Raw genomic sequence first — 19985 nt, forward strand, 5'->3', positions numbered from 1 at the left:
CTGAATGGGAGACGGTCACCAGGGGCACCACCTGGGTTTACTGACCTCCTGACCCTGGCTAGGAGTTCAGGACCCATTGGATGAGCTGTTCTGGGATGTGGGCTGGAGGGCAGAAGGGTGTCATCATCCCTTATATCCTTATCCTCCCTCCTCTGTACAAGAAGCTAAGGGGGCCATAGGGACTGGTATCTGAGGCATAAGCTAGGATGGGGCAGGCAGGAGCTGGGGAAGCTGACATCAAGCAGTGACCCTGGTATAGAATCTCAGTAAATGAAGAGTGCCTTCCCTTCCCACCCCGAGTTCCTATAGCCTGGTCCTAGGTTCCTTCTCTAAGGAAAGTGTGTGTCCTGTGACCTTCTCTGTCCCTCTCCTCTCATGTCTGCTGTTGTTCTTAAGCTCCCTAACCTCCAGGCAACATGCACTAAATTAAAAAGCAAGGAGCATCTCCTCTACCTGCCAGCCCTGGCTCCCTCCTCCTTTCTCCAGAAGTCGCCAATAAAGCCCATGTCCATGGAAAACGGCTGTGGCTTTAGTTTTGTTGTTGTATTTTTATTTATTAATTTATTTTTTTAAATAAACCAGTCTCTAGTAGCAGGAGGGAGAGTTAGACCTCAGGAAGAACTTTCTTGTCTCTGCCAACTGATGGAGCAGAGAAAAAAGCCATGGGTTCTTCCAGCTAAATCCTTTTAGGAGTCATAGGTGGGGAAATGAGATATCCTGGGAATGTTCATCTTAGTTAATGAAGCAGACAATCCTAAAGCCATTAGAGGGCCTCAGAGATTGATGTGCAATTATTCAAGGTTACTCAGCCCAGCTGGGGTCCCCTGCTAGCATGGTGGGGTCCTGCTGAAGAGGTCTTAGCCCACTGCTCACCATCTCCAACTCTGGCACAGAGCCTTCTGAGGCCCTGGGGTCATGGGGTGGCAGTGGGGTGAGGGACATCAAAGGCCCCTACATCACAGAAGCTGTGAAATTTCCTGAAGGAATAGGAGTTTGATTCTGGGCTCTCCTGGGAAGCTGGGACAGGGATTCCTCCTGTTTTTCTCCTCCTTATCCTGAGTTCTTTGAGGATTTTAGGGGACATATTAACTGTGAGCTTAGGGTCACCCTCACTCCTTAGAGAAGGAAAGCTGGCGGAGGGGACGGCCAGAGTGCTTGTTGTGGGGAAGGACAGTGCTGGTCTGTTTTCTCAGGAGTCTGGTTTCAGATTGTCCTGTATTCCCTCCCTGGCGCTAGTCCCACTGGCCTCTTTTTGGTGACATTCTCCCCAAGGAACCATCTCAGGCTTGCCCCTCCCCCAGTCTTCAGACTCAGCCAGTTCTTCCAGACACACTCTGGGAGGGAACAGTCCTTACCCCCCATCTGCTGGGATCCCACCCTAATTCACAGCTTACCCTCCTCCCCTCATTCATTCAACAAATATGCACTGAGGACCAACTGTGTGCCAGACGCTGGCTGGGGAGAGTGAAAGGACCCCACTCTGTGTTTCTGAGGGCAGCTCTGCAGGAAGAAGAGGTTCTCCAGGTTCCTTGATGAAAGGGTAGAAGTGGAGGGGGCTGTGGAGGTGCCTTGCAGAGTGGGAGGGAATCCCTTGGAGCCAGGTGGTGAGAGTGAAGAGCCAGGCAGGAAAGGCACTCCAGACAGAAGGTTCAGCATGTGGAAACCCAAGGAAAGGAGAAGGGTACGGTGCCCCTGGGAGTCAGGCAGGGCTGGGGTTCAGGCTGAGGAGGTCCACTGCAGAGCCCTCCAGGAACTGAGGGCTTTGTTAGGAGGCCGGAAGTAGCCACCAGGGATTTCAAGCCAGGGAAAGGAAGTGATCAGTCAGTCAGATGGGGTGTTGGAGGCTGGTGGACTTGGCTCTTGGATGTGTCATTTTAAATCGCTTCTCTCCCTATGCCAGGCCCCAGTTGTGAGAGGAAGGTAAATTCATACCCATTCCTTGGCCCAGCAGATGCCTTTTCCCCTCCCTCTTCCATTAGTCTCTTGTCCTGCCTGTTTCAAGGATTCCAGGGCAGTTCCAAGGGTGCTGGACCTTGAACTCGCCCTGCACTTCATCTGCCAACCTAGACCTGGTTACAGTGATGCTGAGAGGTCCTTTGAGACCGGAGCCTCCTGGTAAAGGGGCTCATGAGGAATAGGGCATAGCTGCATGCATCCACAGGACTGACCCTTTCCCTACAGGGACCTGTAAATACTACAGACTTTCAGGGGGTTCTTAGACAATCTGTGTGTTGTCTTCACTGCATTTCCTGGGTACCATGCCAGTTCAAGCCTGTAACTCCTCTGTTCTCCCAACCGTTCCCCCCTGCCAGTGCAATGCATTTCAGTATCTGCCTAAAGCAAAAATAATTAGGAAGATAAGTCAGCCAGAGGACCTCCCCCCCCCCCCAAGTTTAATACATTTCCAACACCACTGGGAACAAATTTTGGTCTCTTCTGTAAGTCTAGATGGTCAGATGTTTTACTAGGGGGAACCAGTGGGCGATATTCCTTGATCCTCAAAAGCCCCTACAGGCAGGAGGGAGATGACCTTATTCCCACCCCGCCCTCAGATAGATGTTGGAGTCAGACACAGCTTCCTCCTCTGCAGCTGTTTCCCCCACAAATTAGACACCCCTTTGGGAAACAATGTAGCCTCGTTAATCATTTAATGAAATAAACAACTAATCATGCTGTGATGCTGTCAGTGTTTCTTAACCTCTGCAATCAGCCAGCCGAGGAAGGAGGGGGAAGAACAAAGAGGAGGAGAGTTGGGGGTACTTGGGCTCCCTTGAAAGACGTCAGCTGACAGAGGGGCCTCCTGTATGGCTCCAACTCTAGGAAGTCATATGAAGCATTTGAAATTTAGGAGGCCAGGGTCCATGAGTTCAGGTCCTTGCTGGCTCTGTCACTTCCTCCTTGTGAAGCCTTTGGTGAGGGGCCTCTATTTGCCTGAACTCAGTTTTTTATACCTGGAAAAGGGACTGATACCACATCTAGGAAAATCCAGAAGAGAATCTATGTAGAACCAAATGCTGTTTGACCTTTGAAAGAAACAGAAATTTTGTCAGCCTTTTTTTCTTTATCATTTGGGCATCCAGGCCTGAGTGTTCCTTAACTGGCCCCCAGGGAACCAAGGGAGGCTTTTTGGAGAGGGATCCAAAAATGAGAGGAAGGCTAGAAAACATTAAGGGGAAATTACAATGTCCCCAAAAGCAGCCAGGGGACTAGAGAGCTTTAGTGACTCACCCAAAAGCTCATGTCCTTTGGCCCTTATCTTTATTAACAACTCCCCCCCCAAAAAAAACAACTCCCATTGCCTTTTCTGAAGTCTGGGGGTCAGGACCCCATGTTGCCATAGTGACCCCACCACAGATGCACTCAGACTTGGCTGATTCTTTGGGCTCAGGTTCTGTAGAATGAGGCGCTGGGATGTCCCTGAGATTACCTGTGGACACCTGGCCCCTGGCAGGCAATCCTGGGACAGCTCCTTCTCTTGGTCCCACTCTCTTTCTCACATGAAAGAGGTTCACTTCCTTTGAATAATTCCCTCTTTTTGATAATGGAATTTTTTTTCAATTTTTTATTTTATTTATTTTGTGTGCGTGTACCATCAAATCAGATCTGACTGGTACAGGAGGATATTGTGCCTCCTTCTCCCGCAGAGCGTCTGGTGGATTCGAACCGTGTTCCTCTGGGATTGCAGTGCAGTCTTTTTTATTTTTTCAAATTTTTTTTTATAATGGAATTTTTTGGTACAGTGCAGTCCTCCTCTGCCTCCTTCCCTCCTGCTGGGTTCCAGGTCTCCCTCCACCTTTACTCCATCTCCTGCTTCCTCTTGTCAAGGCTGGGATAGGAGAGCAGTGAGGCTTCCGGCCCAGAAGGGTATGTGGGGTGATTCCCAAGCAGCCACCCTCCTACAAGCCTGAGACAAGAGAGCTACATATATAATTACCCCTCCCCCCAAGAAAATGCCTCTGCTGTTGACTCCTAAATAACAGATGTCTGTCTGCATATTAATGAGATTGGACGAATAATTGGTGAGTTTTTCATTCAGTGTCAGAATGAACCCAGAGGCCTTATGTTCAAGCACACAGACACCCACTCACCCTAGACTTCCCTTCCCCCCAGAGTACAATGAAACAGACACAGACACTGGCAGGCTAGACCCACAAAGCAGACAGGGAACTGGGAGGGGATGTGAGCAGGAGGGAGACCCCTATGGTCTGGGTTTTGCTGTCCCCAAAGACCCCTGGGGACAAAAGCTTCTAAGAGTTTACCACCATATTAAGGGATTCAGTGGAGGGGGGGATCCAGAGGGGAGGAAAAGGCAGGGTTGGGAGTGGTGGGTGGTGGAAGCGGTGGAGATGGTGGTTAGTGGGTAGTGGAGGTGGCGGAGGCTGTTGATACCTGGTACCTAGGAGAGCCTTGCAAAGCACGGGTCTCCTTCAGAGAAGTTCTGTTTCCTTCGACTCAGACTCAGCAGATCGCTTAGCCTGTCCCTGGGACAGGGTGTACATGATAGAAGGATAGAAGTTTTGGAGGCACAGTCCCATTTGCCAGCTGGACACTCTTGCTCAAGTTACCCTGAGAACCTTGCAAGGTTGAAGGCCAGAGAATGAAATTGAGCATCTCCTGTATCTGGCTGTTGTATACTGTTGAGTCGGAATGGACCCACAGCTGACCATCCACAGGTTTTCAGAGCAGTTAATCACATGGGAGGAGAATGCCCCTTCTATTCCCACAGAGAAGTTGGTGGATTCGAACCTTATGCCTTCGGGCTTGCAGTGCAGCTTCTTGCTGCACCAGTGCTCCCTCTCCTTTATCTTAGTGCCCCGTTTATAACAGGCCTCAGCACATATTAATCCCTACCCTGGCTAACCCCCAAACACACTGAGGTTTCCAAATTGCTACCTCTTGCCACACGCACCCCCTATTAGGGCAAGGATTAATTAAAAGTTTAGTAATAATTATCCTGACTGTCGGGAAACTGGGAGGAAAAGATGGGCAGGGGCTAGAAGTAGAAAATTAGGTAATGATGGGACAAAGAAGAGCTGAAAGCAGGCCTGGAACAGAAGGGAAAAGATGGGAGGGGGGGAGATGAGAGAGGTACAGTGCAAGATGTAAATCTAGACTCTACCTCCTAACACTGGTGATTTGTCACATAAATCCCCCCTGGAAGTGTTTTTCCCCATAGAAAAAGAATTAGAATCTAGACTCTTGATTCATCCAAGCTGCCAATTCCTCCATGAACTTGCTATTTGACCTTAGAAGTCTCTTATTCACAGCATCTCAGTCTCTTCAGTAAAATGAGGGGTTCGTTTGCTCTCCAAGGCCCCTTCTATATGAGAACAAGCGTCCCCTAGGGAGAGCCAGGGCAGGGAGAGGGGCTGCTTCCTAACACTGTCACCCATCAGTCACTCGTGCTCTGTCTCCCCTCTCCCTTGGTAAATGGATCTGCTGCGCCAGCAAACAACTGTCCATTGTGTCCTAATGAGGGACGAGCAGGGAAAACCAATCACTTATGATGCAAATGAGGCAGAGGCGGCAGCCTCCCAGCATTCACTGAGGGCCTCTCTTCAGCCCAGGCCTCGTGCTGCCCCAGTTGGGTCTTTCTCCCTAGCCCCAGTTCCCATCTGGTCCTGGCAGGGGTGGAGGGAGGCCCAGGCTGGCCTTGCCATTGTCCCTTATTGTCCCTCTCTGCAATAAGCTCCATCCCACACCGCCTCTGAGCTTCTCTCCCCACCCTAGAGGGCTCTCAGGGAGGCTCAGGTTTTAGGCCCTCTGTCCCTCTCCACCCCCCACAGCCCTCAGAGACACTGAGAAGCTGCGGAGGCCTCAGCAATGCGTGCAGCAGTGGAGGCTCAGCTTGGGCTGAGAGCTGCCCAGAGCTGGCCAGCAGGGTGCAGGGGGAAGACAAGCCCACTTGAGGCTGAAGCTGAGTGAGAAGGCGGTTCACAGACTCCCCAGACAGGAAGCAGCTCTCCATGAGCACAGGCCTGTTGTCTCCAGACCACATCTTTGGGAAATGACCCTTTGAATTTCTATGGAGATTCCCCTCCCCCTTTTCGATTTTTCTGGTGTTTGGTTGGAAACCAGAGGTGGCTCCTGCCCAGATCTTGATTTCCAGAGCTTCTGTGGGCTTGGCCATGATCCCACCAGTGGGCTTCTTATTCTGCAGTGGGACTACAGAGGCTGAGACGACCCCTTCAACCTTTTTCCTCCTCTAGCCCTGCCCAAGGGGACAGGGTTTGTCAGGAGACAGTTTCTACCAACCTGATAATCGCTTAGTCCAGAGTCTATAGTCGAACAGCGGGGAAGATTCTCAAAGCTGTAACTTAATTTTTTTTGCTACTACACTTGAGCATTTGGTTTTATGTGGGCTTAAGAGAAGACGACAAGCATCTGCTTGGCTTGTGTGTGTGAGAGACCTCTGGATTCACTGTCTCCCCTAATTTAGGGCATACATCTAGTAAGGCTTAAAAAACAAAACCAAACCCAAACAAACCTTGTGGAATTGGCCCATTTCAACTGCTGCAGAGATAAAAGCTTATGGGGTTAAAAAAAAAGTTCATGGGGTCACAGCTTTCTTTAACCTTTCCCACTTGCTCCAATCACCCACTCAAATGGAGTCCAAACTCCCGCATGTCAAGATAAAAACAAGATCCAGATAATATAATGACATGCCCAAAAGTATGTGAGGCAAAGTCTCATCATTCTTGTCTCCAAAGAGCACTCTGGCTGCACCAAGGCATGTGTTTGTTCTACGGGCTGCCCATGGGATGTTCTGTGCTCTCCTCCAACACCACAGCCCAAGGGCATCAATTATTCTCCTGTCATCCCCATTCATGGTCCAGCTCTCAGATGCATAGTAAGTGATCAGAAAGACCATGGCCTCAATCAGACGCACCTTAGTCCTCAAACTGACATCATTACTACTCAATAATTTGAAGAGGTCCTTAAGTGCAGATTTTCCCAGTGCAAGGTGTCTCCTTATTTCCTGACTGCTGGTACCAGGATGTTAATTGTGGATACAAATAAGATGAAGCTGTTGACAGTTTCAATCTCCTCTCCATCCATCATGATGTTGCCTTTGGTACAGTGGTTAGAATCTTTGTTTTCTTGACATTGAGATGCAATCCATACCGAAGGCTGCATTCCTTGATCTGAAACAAGTGCTTCAAGTTCTCCTCACTTTCAGCAAGCAAGGTTGTGTCATCTGCATAATGCAGGTTATTGGTGAGTCTCCCTCCAATTCTGATGCCACACTCCTCTTCACAGAGTCCAGCTTCTCAAATAATTTGCTCAGCATGCAGATTAAATAGGTATGGAGAGAGATTATAGCCTTGCTACACTCCCTTTTCAATTTTAAGCCAAGTACCGTTTCCCCTGCTCTGTTCGCACAACAGCCTCCCGATCCAGGTATAGATTCCACATGAGCACCATTAAGTGCTTGCGGACTCTCATTCTTCTCAATGTTAGCCACAGCTTGTTATGATCCACACAGTCAGATCTCTTTAGTAAATACTAATTGAGTGTCCAACAAGGTACCTGCCAGGCACAGAGCTGGGCTATTACATAGATTAAATGACACTAATTCTGCCCACAAATACCTTCTACTCGAATAGAAAGACAGAGTATGCACACAAATGATTTATAATTGAATTTATCATCAATAGGGCAAAACTTTTGGAGTGTCATGAGGGGAAAGATTGATTCTGGCCTGGAAGGTCTAGGAAGGGTCTTGGGAAGAACGTTGGAACAGGCAGGACTTGCTCAAGAGAAGAGAGTGGGCCAAAATCTATGTTGTGATTAGGTGCTGTGAAGATGGTTCTCACTGAAGCAACCCTATATATAACTGAACAAAACACTGCTTGGTCCTGTGTCAAGCTCACAGATTGAGCCCACCGCTGTGTAACCACTGTGCCAATCCATCTTGTTGAGGGTCTTCCTCTTTTTCACTGACCCTTCCCTAGGGAATAGCCCTTCTTGATAAATATCCAAAGTATGTGAGCAAAATTAAAACTCTGCCATTGAGTTGATTCTGACTCACTCGTCCTGCAGGACCAAGTAGAACTGCTATTCGGGTTTCCAAGGCTCTAAGTCTTCATGGAAGCAGATTGCCTTGTCTTTCTCCTGTAGAGCAGCTGGTGGGTTCCAATTGCTGATCTGGTTCACCATCAGAACACTAAGTTTTCTAGAATTCCCTTTCTTTGCAATGTTACTCATGATGCATTATGATCTACAGTCAAATACTTTGCACAGACAAAAAACACAGATAAACATCTTTCTGGCATTTCTAGCCAAGATCCATCTGACATCAGCAATAATTATCTGTACTCTTCTGAATCCAGCTTGAATTTCGGGCACTTGCGTTGATGTAATGCTGTACTGGTTTTGAATTATCGTCAAAACTTTGCTTGCAAGTGATATTAATGATATTTTTTTTTAAATTTCTGTATTTTGTTGGACTCACCTTTGGGATGGGTACAAACACAGATCTCTTCTAGTCAATTGGACAGGTAGCTGTCTTTCAAATTTTGGTAGATGAGAACTTCCAGCATTGCATCTTTTTGCTTAATCATCTCACTTCTTATTCTGTCAATTCCTGGAGTCTTGTTCTCACCAGTGCCCTCAGTGCAGGTTGACTTGTTGAAATGCTTGTATAGTGATCAGTTCTTTTTGGTACAGTGACTGCATTCCTTCCATATTTTTATTTTTGATGTGTGATTTGCATGAAGACTTACAAGTTAATTTTTCATTCAAAGTTCCATACACATTTCATTCAATAACACTAATTTCAATACCTATCATGTAATTGCATTTTACTCACTTTCTTTTTCCTGTAATTCTAATTTTCATTAGTCATTATATGTCTGTCTTCCCTTTTCTTAGTGATATTGTACTGGCTAGCCATTATTGAAGGAAGGCTCTGGTGGCCTAGTGGCAAGAACCTGCACTGCAATCCCAAAAGCACATAGTTTGAGGCCATTAGCTGCTCCACAGGAGAAGGCTGGGTGATTAACTCCCTCTGAAAACCTGCTGGAGGGTCAGCTATGGGTCAGTTCTGACTCTATCATACACAACAACTACCACCACCCATTATTGAATATATTACCTTTTCCTTGATTTATCAATTATCAATTTACTAATTTTTACTTTCCTTTCTCATTCTTGGCAACTATCAAAGAATGTATGTAAACATTTTCTTAGCATAATATCCTCTACATGTATCCATGAATCCAGTGTTTTGTGATGACTTTGCTGTTTAGTGTTGCATAGTACTCCATTGCACGGATGCTTTATAGTTTCTTAATTCATTCTGTTGCTTTCTATGTTCTTTTGATGCTTGCTTCAACTTTTAGTATTTTGACCAAAGAATCCTACATTATTGGAACTTGCAATTTGCATCTTTTTCTTCAGTTCTTTCAGCTTGAATAACGCTGAGTATATTATTCCTTCCAAGGTTTGTCTCCAGGTATTTGCACATCTCATTTGTCTTCTCCAGTTGCCCTTTGAAATATCTTTAGCTTTTACTTCATTATTTCTTCCATTTATTTTAGCTATGCGACATTCAAGATCAATTTTCAATGTACCTTCTGATATCAATTTTGGTTTTTCTTCTAAGTGACCTTTTGGCTTTATGTTTGAGGTTTCTGATGTCATATGATCTTTGTACATTAGTGTTCGATGTAGCAAAACTATTCTTGAGGTCTTAATTTTCTCCAGTTTAAGCTTAAACTTGCACATGAGCAACTTACGGTTTGTTCTGTGATAGTCCCCTGGCCTTGATCTGATGATGTTGTTTGTCCATCATCTTTCTAGATGTGGTTGATTTGATTTCTGTGTATTTCATCTGGTGATATTTATGTGCGTATTACTGTTTGTTGTTAAAAAGGTATTTATGATGAAATCATTGGTGTTGCAAAATTCTATCATGAGATCTCCAGCATTGTTTCTATTACCAAAGCCATATTTTTTCAACTACCAGGCTTTTTTTTTGTTTTCAGCATTCACATTCCAATCACCAGTAATCATCAATGCATTTTGAGTGCATGCTTGATCAATTTAGATTACAGTAGCTGGTAAAAATCTTCTATTTCTTCATCTTATTTGAATATTAACTGGTCTTCCTTGTAGGCATAAAGATATTATCCTATCACTGACAGTGTTGTACTTCAGGATTGATCTTGAAATGTTCTTTGACAATGAATGTGACACTTTTCCTCTTCAATTTGTCATTCCAGCTTAGTAGACCATATGATTGTATGATTCAAAATAACCAGTATCAGTCCATTCAGGTACACTAATGTCTAGGACAGCTAGCTTTAAGTGTTCCATTCTGTTTTTAACAACTTGCAATTTTCCTAGATGAATATTTTGCACATTCTGATTACTAATGGATGTTTGTTGCTACTTGTTCACATTTTGTTCATGCTGTATCAGCAAATGTAGGTTCTAAAAGCTTTACTGTATCTATGTTACGAAGGTTTACTTTGAGAGAGATGTCAGCTCTTCCTTATTTATATGTGGGGGGCCTTCAATGCCTTGAGCAACTAATTTTCTAAAGTTTATCAGACAATGTTTCATTGTTTTCAGAAAGTTTTTACTGGCTAAAATGTTTTTTAAAGCATATGGCCAGTTCCTTCTTCCCATCTATCTTAGACTGGAAGGTCTGCTGAAACTTGTCCTCCATGAGTTACCTCCTACTATTTGAAATACTGCTGGCATAGCTTCCAGAATCACAGTGACACAAAAGCCACCACAGACTAGTAATGTAATGGGGCCTTTAGTGATGGCAGAGCAGAACCTGCCCTATAGGAGACAGTGGAAGCAAAATCTGTGGGTGCCATAGCTGAAGACCCAGGCATCTCTGAAGGGCACAATGGGTGAACCGTTAAGAGATTAGCCTTAGGGGAGCTCTGGTGGCCTAGTGGCAAGGAGCTGCAACTACAATCCCAGAGGCGCCCGGTTCGAATCCACCAGATGCTCTGCCGGGGAAGGAGGGGCAGTCTCCTCCTGTACCAGTCAGATCTGATTTGACGGTACACTCACACAAAAATAATAAAATAATAATAATTAAAAAAAAAAAGAGATTAGCCTTGGGCTGGGAAGCTGGTGAGAGGAAAAGGTCAAAGGATCCCATTTCTTCTCCTCCTTTTGGACCTTTTCCAAGTTTCGCAAACTGATGTTTCCATCTGGGCTTTCAGAACACTGTTGGCTTCCTTGTCACCAACTCCTACCCAAGCCCCAAAGCCCAGCTTGAGATCTTTCCCCAGAAGATTCCTCCACAGTAAGCAGAACCTGGCCCTACCATTTACCCTTTAAAGGACTTCTGAACCACAATTCTGCAAGAATTTTCTTGCCTCACTTACTGATTAGTAAGCACTCTGGAAGCTGGAAGTGAGTCTTTTCTTTACTCACCCAGAGTACCAGACTGGGCATATTGTGGCCTCTCCATCCTTACCCTTGTTATTCAGCGTCTCCCAGGACAGGGGATTCCCAACACAATGCATTGGAAAGAGCACAGGCTTCTAGCCTCACACAGATCTTTGTTTGAATCCCAGAGGCTCTGTCACATCCTTTGGTGGCATGACTTTGGGCAAACTGACCTCTCCTCTTCACTTTCCTCTTTCCACGTGAGGAACCCTGCGTCACACTTAGTAGGAGGGTGGCATTAAAGGGCAGCCAGTACTGATTACACTGTCTTGCTCCTGAGGGCTGGTAAGATCAGCTGGTCCAGGATTGGGTTTCCATTCCCTCTTTCCTCTTAATTTAGTCATCTTCCCCGCCCATCTGCCTCCTGTTTTGTCTTCCCTGGGACTTTCCTGTCACCAGTCGATTGGCCTGCCAGCCTCCTTTTCTCCCTCCGGGCTGCTTTCTCCTCTTCCCTCAGAGAGCGCTGCTGTCTGTTCACTGGGGATGGGCTGGCGGTGCCTTGGATGCCATCAGTCAATAAAGATAAATTACAAAATCATTTGTTTTATTTGTTCTTGTTACCTTGAGGGCTGTCTGAAATTGCCTTTCTTTTGAAAGCCACATTTGCATATCTCTATGCTGGAGTCAAAGGCTGCAGCTGTGGTTTCACTGCAATTTAAATATTAATAAAACCTCCTAAACCTCTAGCTGGTATTTTTAAGCAGTCTGGCCCTTCTGCTCCTAGGTTGGTAATATAATTTAATCTTTGTCCTTTGCTTTGTATTTGCTTAAAGAACCATTTCAGAGTTAACTGAAGCCAGCTGCTGTAACCTTGTAGATAAGAACCACTTACCAGCACACAAGCCTTCCTTTTCCTAAATGGACCAAAATTCACCCCTCCTAGAGACAAAACAGACCTACAGGTAACAATTTGTATCAATTAGAAGCCTCCTTCATTGGATCAGTAGTTCTCAAATCTGAGCATGTAACAGAATCATCAACTGACGCTGTCAGAATTTGATCTGGTGTCTGTCCCGCTAACTCAAAAGAGACACCTTTCTGGCAATTCTAATCTACCAGCAACTCCGAGGAGGAAGCTGGACAATCTCTTCCCATGCTCAGAAAGCATCTGGGGTGTTAGCTATGAGTCCGTTCTCATTTCACAGGGCAATATGAGGGTCTAAAGTAAGGCCTTGGGATACGGTTATCTGACACTGTCCAGGGAAATGCTACTGCCTCTGGCAAAGGTCCATGCTTTGAGAACCCTGGACTGAAGTGTTAAGCTGGGTGTTAAGCTGCTATTATTCCACGTCCCTAAAACTGTTTCCAAAGTTCTTGTACCCCCTGCTACCATAATGTGGGGAGCCAGTCTCTAAAATTCTCCTGGTTCCTCCTAGCTCCTTAAAGCTTTCCTTGGATTTTTCCAATTGTGTGGACTTGTCCCTGGATCAGCTTCCTCTACTCTTGCTCTCTGCCTCCAGTTGTTTAATTTCCTATTTGGTTAGATTAATTTCTTTAATTTTCTCCTTGTTGTGGGCAGATGCACAGGCCATGTGAGGGCTGTTTGTGGAGCTGAGCCTCACTGAAGTGCGGCAAAGGGGCCTCTGGCTCAGCCTTTTCACAGCTGATAGCAAGCTGGAGTTGGAGGGTAGTGGTTCTCATTCTCACCGGGTTTCTGCGGGCAGATCTGCAGTTGCTCTCACTCTGCTGCTCTCTGCACTGCCTGCCTCTGGGGCTGCCCTTATCTGCTCCTCACAGCCTTTACAGGATACATTCTGGGCAGCTTGGCTCCTTCCGCTCCAAGCACCCCAACACTGATTCCTTTCTTTTTCTCCAGCATGTTTTGGACTTTGTTGACGATTCTGGCTGCATTTTTTAGAAGCTAGATAATCGGCTGGAGCTCTTCTGTAGGTCCCCTCCCTGAGCCTGCAAGATGAAAATCCTTCCTCCTCTCCTTCTCCCTTTCCCCAGTTCCTTTGCAGTTCAGTTTTGTGAAAGGAGATAATGTCAGCAGTGGAACTCGTTCCCAGGAACTGCGCCCAGAGAGGGCAAAAGATTGTGGGGTGGGAAAGTGGATGGAATATTAAAGCCAGAGGTCAAAGAAACAAGTAGATTTGCTCCCTCATCAGATAAGACTGTTAAACCAGGCCAGGCAGTATGAGGCCAGGGCCAGAAGTTGACTTTCCAGAAAGGTTATGCAGAGCTCAAAACGGGACATGAATTTGCTGGAAGACCTTGAGGGACAATGACGGAAAACTTTCCAATGTGGTTTAACTACCTCTGCTTCCGCCCAGGATTTCTGGAAAGGTAGCTAATAGAAGTGGATGTTGCATTTTTCTATTAACCCATCAGTGATGGGGGAAGGCAGGTTGAGACCTGACTCATCTCCAGACCCTAGCAGTTCAGCTGCTTCCTGTTTGCCTTTACTGCTGCTGCCAAGACCCTTTGTTCCCATGGCAGGTAACTGGGGAACTGGCATGGGTTCTAGAAGGGACATGCTGAACCAGAAGGCTCAGCAGCTGAAAGATGCACAATCATCAAGTTGTAGGAGGAATGGGAACAGAAATTAAAATAGCCATGACCTGATCCCATACACCCTTTGCCTGACATCAAAGCTGATTTCCCCAGGAGAGGCGCCATTTGGAGGTAGAAGCCCTCTCCGCTGCCTTTCACAAAATGCAAGTGAGGTGCTGGTCCCCTTCACAACCATCTCCTCTCCCCAGATTCCCTGAAGACTTGAACTGTTGCCTCTGTCCTGTCAGTTAGTCACTGACACAGGTGGAAAGCTGAATGAATGATGAGCTGGCAAGGGCACAGGCCCTTGATCTCTGTTATTAGATGGACAAACTTAAAAAGAAAGGAGTTTGATCCTCAGTTCTCGTTTTTCAAATGAGGTGATAAATACCTACTTGTAGAGCTGTGATGAAGATTAAATGAGATAAAGGCACTACAAATGGTGGCAGTGGAAATAGCTCTATTTCCCTTATTCTTCCCTCACTGTCACTCTCCTGCAAATGGCAGTACTGAATTGTGAGATGATTTCATTCTCTTTGCCTCTAAGAGGATTCCAATTTCAGGGCAGTGTGAGGACCAAGTAATGACAATACAGCATCATCTGTGATTAAGCATTTGAAATAGGTGTGACAAGCAGAATTCTAAAGAGCCCTTCTCTAGAATCCTGTACTCTGGGTTATTCAAACAACACCAGTCTAGGAACTGCTATGAAGGGGCTCTGCAGCTGTAATTAAGGTCAGAGTCTTTGAGATGGAGAGATTAACCCAGACTATCAGTGGGCCCAATCTGGTCACAAGAGCCCTGGAAATCTCTCTGGTGGGAATTAGACATGCTGAAGTCAAGAGAGATGAGGCAGAAAGGGAGGTTAGAGAGATTAAAAATGTGAGACTTGACCTGGCATTGAAGATGGAGGTAGGTTGAAGCTGACAATGACCTCCGGCTGACAGCCAGCACACAAATGGGATTAGTCCTACCTCAGCAAAGAACTGAATCAAGACAACAGTCTGAACTAGACTGGAAGTAAGTTCATCCTTCAATTTTTTTTTGGAAAAAAACCAGTTTGCTGAGAAATAAGAAAGAAACCAACTGAACTGACTCTGACTTCTGAGCTATAAAACAATGAGATGACAAATGGGTGTTGTTTGAAGTAATTAAATGTGTGACAATTTGTTTTGGAAGCAAGAGAAACCTCATATTGTTTCAGCAACCCTAGGTGACAAGGTACTATTATCATCATACCCATTTTACAGATGAGGAGACTGAAACACAGTGAAAAGGCTCTGAGAAAGCCCGCAGGCATAAATCACAACAACAGTGATGCTCAGTGGAAGTGTCCGCTACCAGGTTTATTTGCAGGTGAGCAGAATAACATTCACAAAACACATTTTGTACAATCAAGTCCACACTGCCCTCACACACTGGGGGCTAAGGAAGACTGACTTCTTCCAACAGCTATAAATGGTTCCAGATAATGAGTTTATGAAAAACACTTTCTCTTCCTTCAGCAAGTAAAATTATTTATGAAGCTGTATGCTTCAGCAACAGGGAGCAGAGGGAAAAAAAATTTCCTCAAGGAAAGCAACTGTTCCTTTCCTGGTGGGATCCATCATTTTACAGCCATGAAATATTCATATTAGAGACCTTGGTTATGTATCAGGGCTATAACAACAAATATTTTTTTATTAACGGGGAATTAGAAGACTCTCCGGACACAGGTTTTTTAAATGATTCTGCTGTTTCAGAGCACACCATGGCTAAGGGATTCTTTAAAAACTCAGCAGCTACAGTCCAGACTTGTGGAGGTGACCGGAGTCAGCATGACTCCCAGACCCTATAATTAACCCTCATTTCCTATTCATATCCACTGTATGCCTCTGAATTCTGTCCCTAAACACTGAAAGCTGCTTGAGGATTATTCTGATTTAAGTTATATCACATATCCCTAGCACTCTCCTTCTGTTGAAGGTCTCTTAGCCTCTACACTCATGGGGTTCTGGAGAAACAAACTAGGAAATCAGTTCTATTCTCCAGAGGCCAAACCATTCTGTGTCGACAAGCCCTAAGCCAACTACGATTCCCAACAGCCCCAGTACCAGGAACAGGGCTGATAAATAATGAATCAGCATCTTGCTCAACTGGTGGGGTTTAAAGAGTTTTAAATCTTCAGATGAAAAATTACCACAATTTTGCACTTATCACTGATTCCAAGGAGAGACTTGAAGCAGAAAATATTTAAGGGACCCTCACATAGCCAGAAGTTTTCTGAGCTACATAAAATATTCAGTAAGCAGGACTGTGGAAGCACTAAAGATAGGTGCTCTGAAGGCCTGGAAAGGTCATTCCTTCAGCTATTCTTTTGGGGTCCCAGGGAGATAGGCTCTTTTCACGGGGCCAGTTGAAATCAGTGTTGGCTTTCTGGGACCTGTATCAGGTAGGTTTCAAGCTCCTGGAGTTGGTAGAGGGCTACGCTGTCCAACACCCACTCCCGGGTCACGACAGGTGCTTTACACAGCTGCTCAATAGCTAGGAACAGAGAACACAGCAAAAACAAATGTCAAGTCACATTTCCCCACAGCAAACTCATCAACCAATTCCAGGAACTAGACTGTATGAGTTTTTGGGTTAATTGAAGCAGAATTACTGATCTTAAAGCAAATCTTGAGGATAGAGGACTTTAGAAACTTGAGGAGAGGCTGCTACTGTCTGAGACTTAACATGAGTTTCAATCTGGAAAACCACCAGAGAGCAAAACAGCATGGCGATGTAATGATGTGGAAAAATGTTTGCAGTACCTTAAGTGAAAAAGCAAAACAGTATAATGGGCATGACTCTATTGGTTTAAAATATATGTGTATATACACACATAGGGGAGCTCTGTGGATTTGTGCTAAGGAATTGCACTGTCAACACAGGGATACGTGGTTTGAATTCCCCAGCTGCTCAGTGGGAGAAAAATGGACAATCTCCTGTGGGATTTACTGCCTCTGAAAACCTGCAGGAGGGTCAGCTATGGGTCGGTTCTAGCTCCACAGTGCACAACGTAAACATATGTACACATGCACATACGCCTTGACAGATTTTATGGTGATTCATCTCCAAGTAGTGGGATTACTGGGATTAAACATTCACATTTAAGCACTCCTATTGCAATGGAAATTTCTTACGTGTTCCTTTTATCATACAAAACAAATGACAGGAAGTTATTTTAGATAGAAAGATATTTTAGACATTCTTTCACAGAATATTTACTGAACACGTAGAATGTGTCTACACTGTGCTGGTCAAGCATCGGGTAAGTGGTGGTATCAACTCAACAGGATATTATGAGACATGTAAAGGCACCTTACCATCAAAGCCATAGTCCTCTGTCCAGGCGTCTGGCTGTATGACCACAATACAGTGAGAATCCTGCATCTCCAGAGAAGAAACAGAATTGAGGGTGTCACAGAAGAAAAGATTCATTTCACCATTTTTTTCTTCTATATTTTATTCCATTTGTTGTTAAGAATATACACAGTAAAACATACATCAAACCAAGAGGTTTTAATTTTTTGAAATATGGAACACTTTATGAATTTGCGTGTCATTCTTCTGCAGGGGCCATGCTAGTCTTCTCTGTATTATTCCAATTTTATTCCAATGTGCTGCCGAAGTGAGCACAAACCAATAGTGTTTTGTTGTTTTTTTAATGTACAATTTAGTACATTGATTACATTTTTTCCAAGTTGTGTAAACATACTCTCCTTTTTGGAGTTGCTCCTCCTTCCTTAACACAAAATCACTGCTAAGTTTTCTATGTTGTTTCATGAGTTTCTACTGTTAGCTTGATCCTACATAATAGTTCTTAAGAGTATGATGATCAAAGCAAATTTTTTCACTACTTTAGCCAAGCTATTATTTGGTTTTTGGTGTTGTTGTTTTACCTTTAGAACTGCTGCCATTCTTGTTGTTAAATGCCATCAAACCAACAATTATTATTTAGTTTTAAGATGATTTCAGGATGTATTTTTGGTTTAAGTTTTAAAAATTATCTCAGGGCAAATAGTTCCAGGGATTCATACAAACTTCATGGCTCCAGAAAGTCCAGAGTCTATATAAATTTCTGTTCTACATTTCCCCTCTTTTGATTAATATTCTTCTATGGACTCTTTGAGCAAAATATTCAATGACAATAGCTATCTGGTTCTTCTAGTCTCAGGACAATGGTAGTAATTCATGGAAGCAATTAGCCACAAATGCCATATTCTCCTTCCTACTCTTTAAGTATTAAATGTAAGTCTTCCTATTTTGCTCTTCTCTTTGAACACTGCTTTGGCTATTTGGGGCATTGTACCATTCTATATAAAACTGAGGACTGGTATTCCCATATCTATAAAGAAGTCTATTGCAGTTTTGACTAGGATTGCACTGAATTTGGGGAGCTCTAGTGGCTTAGTGGTAAGGAGTTGTGTTGCCAACAAAAAGGCATTGAGTTCAAATCCACCAACTGCTCCATAGGAGAAAGATGGCCAATTTACTGTGCAATTTACAACCTCTGAGAGCTCACTGGAGCGTCGGCTATGAGTTGGTTTCCACTTAATGGCACATAAAAGCAAGCAGTGAATATACAGATTGTTTTGGGGAATACTAAAGTCTTCATATTCAGTCTTCCAAAGAACATGAAATATATTTCTATTTATTTAAAAAACTCAGTGCTGTCAACTCAATTTCAATCTTCCATCAGTTTTGTCTTTTTAAATAACTTTCAGCAGTATTTTATAGTTTTTATTGTATAAATATTTCATGTCCTTGGTTAGATTTATTCTGAAGGTTTTCATTCTCTTAGACGTTACTATAAAGGGGACTATTTCCATAATTTCTTTTTCAGATTTCTCAGCACTAGTATATAGAGGTCGAAGTAATTGTTGTATGTTGACCTTGTATCCTACAATTTTCTAAATTACTACCTATAACTAGGAAAGAATGAATGGGACCTTCTAAGAATCAAATCCCTATGCACATCAGAAAACTTCTCCAACAAGGTAAGAAGGAAATGCACAGACTGGGAAAAAAATATTTGGCAACGACATATCTGATAATGGACTTACATCTAAAATTTATAGACTACTCCAGCCCCTCAACCACCCAATCACAAAATGGGCACAAGATATGAAGACATTTCACCAAAGACAGCATTCAAATGGCAAAAAAAACCCACATGAAAAAATGTTCAAAATCCCTACCTATCAGATGCAGATCAAAACAATTATGAGCTAACATCTCACCCCAGCAAAAACAGCAAAGTTCAACAGGGCAGCAAACAACAAATGCTAGCAAGGGTGTAGAGAGACTGGAACTCTTATTCACTGTGGGTGGGAATGTAAAATGGTGTACCACTTTGGAAGGTGGTCTGGCACTTTCTCAAAAAGTTAGAAATAGAAATGCTATAGCAATATCATTACTGGGACTATACCCTAAAGAAACCAGACTCAAACAGATGTATGCACATCCATGTTTATTGCTGCATTATTCACAATAGCAAAGAGATGGAAGCAACACAAGAGCTCATCATAAATGAATGGAAAGAAAAAACTATGGTACATTCATATAATGTAGTATTACAAAGCACTGAAAAACAATAAACTCATCAAATATTACAGAACAAGGGGGAACCTAGAGGACATTAAGGTGAGTGAAATATCTCAGTCACAAAAGGATAAATACTGCATAACACTGCTATTATAAAATAGGACAGACATGATGGGGTTGGGAAGAGAACGGGAAAAGAGTGGGCAGAAAATGAACACTGTGCATTAGATCAGATGAGGGAAAGAACTGTCTGAAAGGAGTATTTGGCTAGACATTATATGTATGACAGGGAGCTCAGGTGGCCTAGTGGCAAGAAGCTGTGCTACAATCCCAAAGGCATGCAGTTTGAGGCAACCAGATGCTGCTCCATGGGAGAAAGATGGGCAATCTCCTTCCATGTGTTAACTATCTCTGGAAACTCACTGGAGGGTCATCTATGGGTCAGTTCCGACTCAAAGGTACATGACAACATGTATGATAACAATCTGGAACAAAGGGTGCATTAT

General features: G+C 44.1%; 1 protein-coding gene across 1 annotated transcript in view; it reads right to left on the bottom strand.

Annotated features, from left to right (window-relative positions):
* Positions 1-16312: 16312 nt before the first annotated feature.
* BRCA1 (breast cancer 1, early onset) overlaps positions 16313-19985 on the bottom strand; it is a 64132-nt gene continuing 60459 nt past the window's right edge. The window contains 2 exon segments of the mRNA XM_006901729.1: positions 16313-16434; positions 17259-17319. Of these exon segments, the coding sequence (XP_006901791.1) occupies positions 16313-16434; positions 17259-17319 (183 nt within the window).

This window comes from Elephantulus edwardii, unplaced genomic scaffold (genome assembly GCF_000299155.1).
Source record: "Elephantulus edwardii isolate Elephantulus edwardi_28Jun2011 unplaced genomic scaffold, EleEdw1.0 scaffold00340, whole genome shotgun sequence".
Classification (NCBI taxonomy): Eukaryota; Metazoa; Chordata; class Mammalia; order Macroscelidea; family Macroscelididae; genus Elephantulus; species Elephantulus edwardii.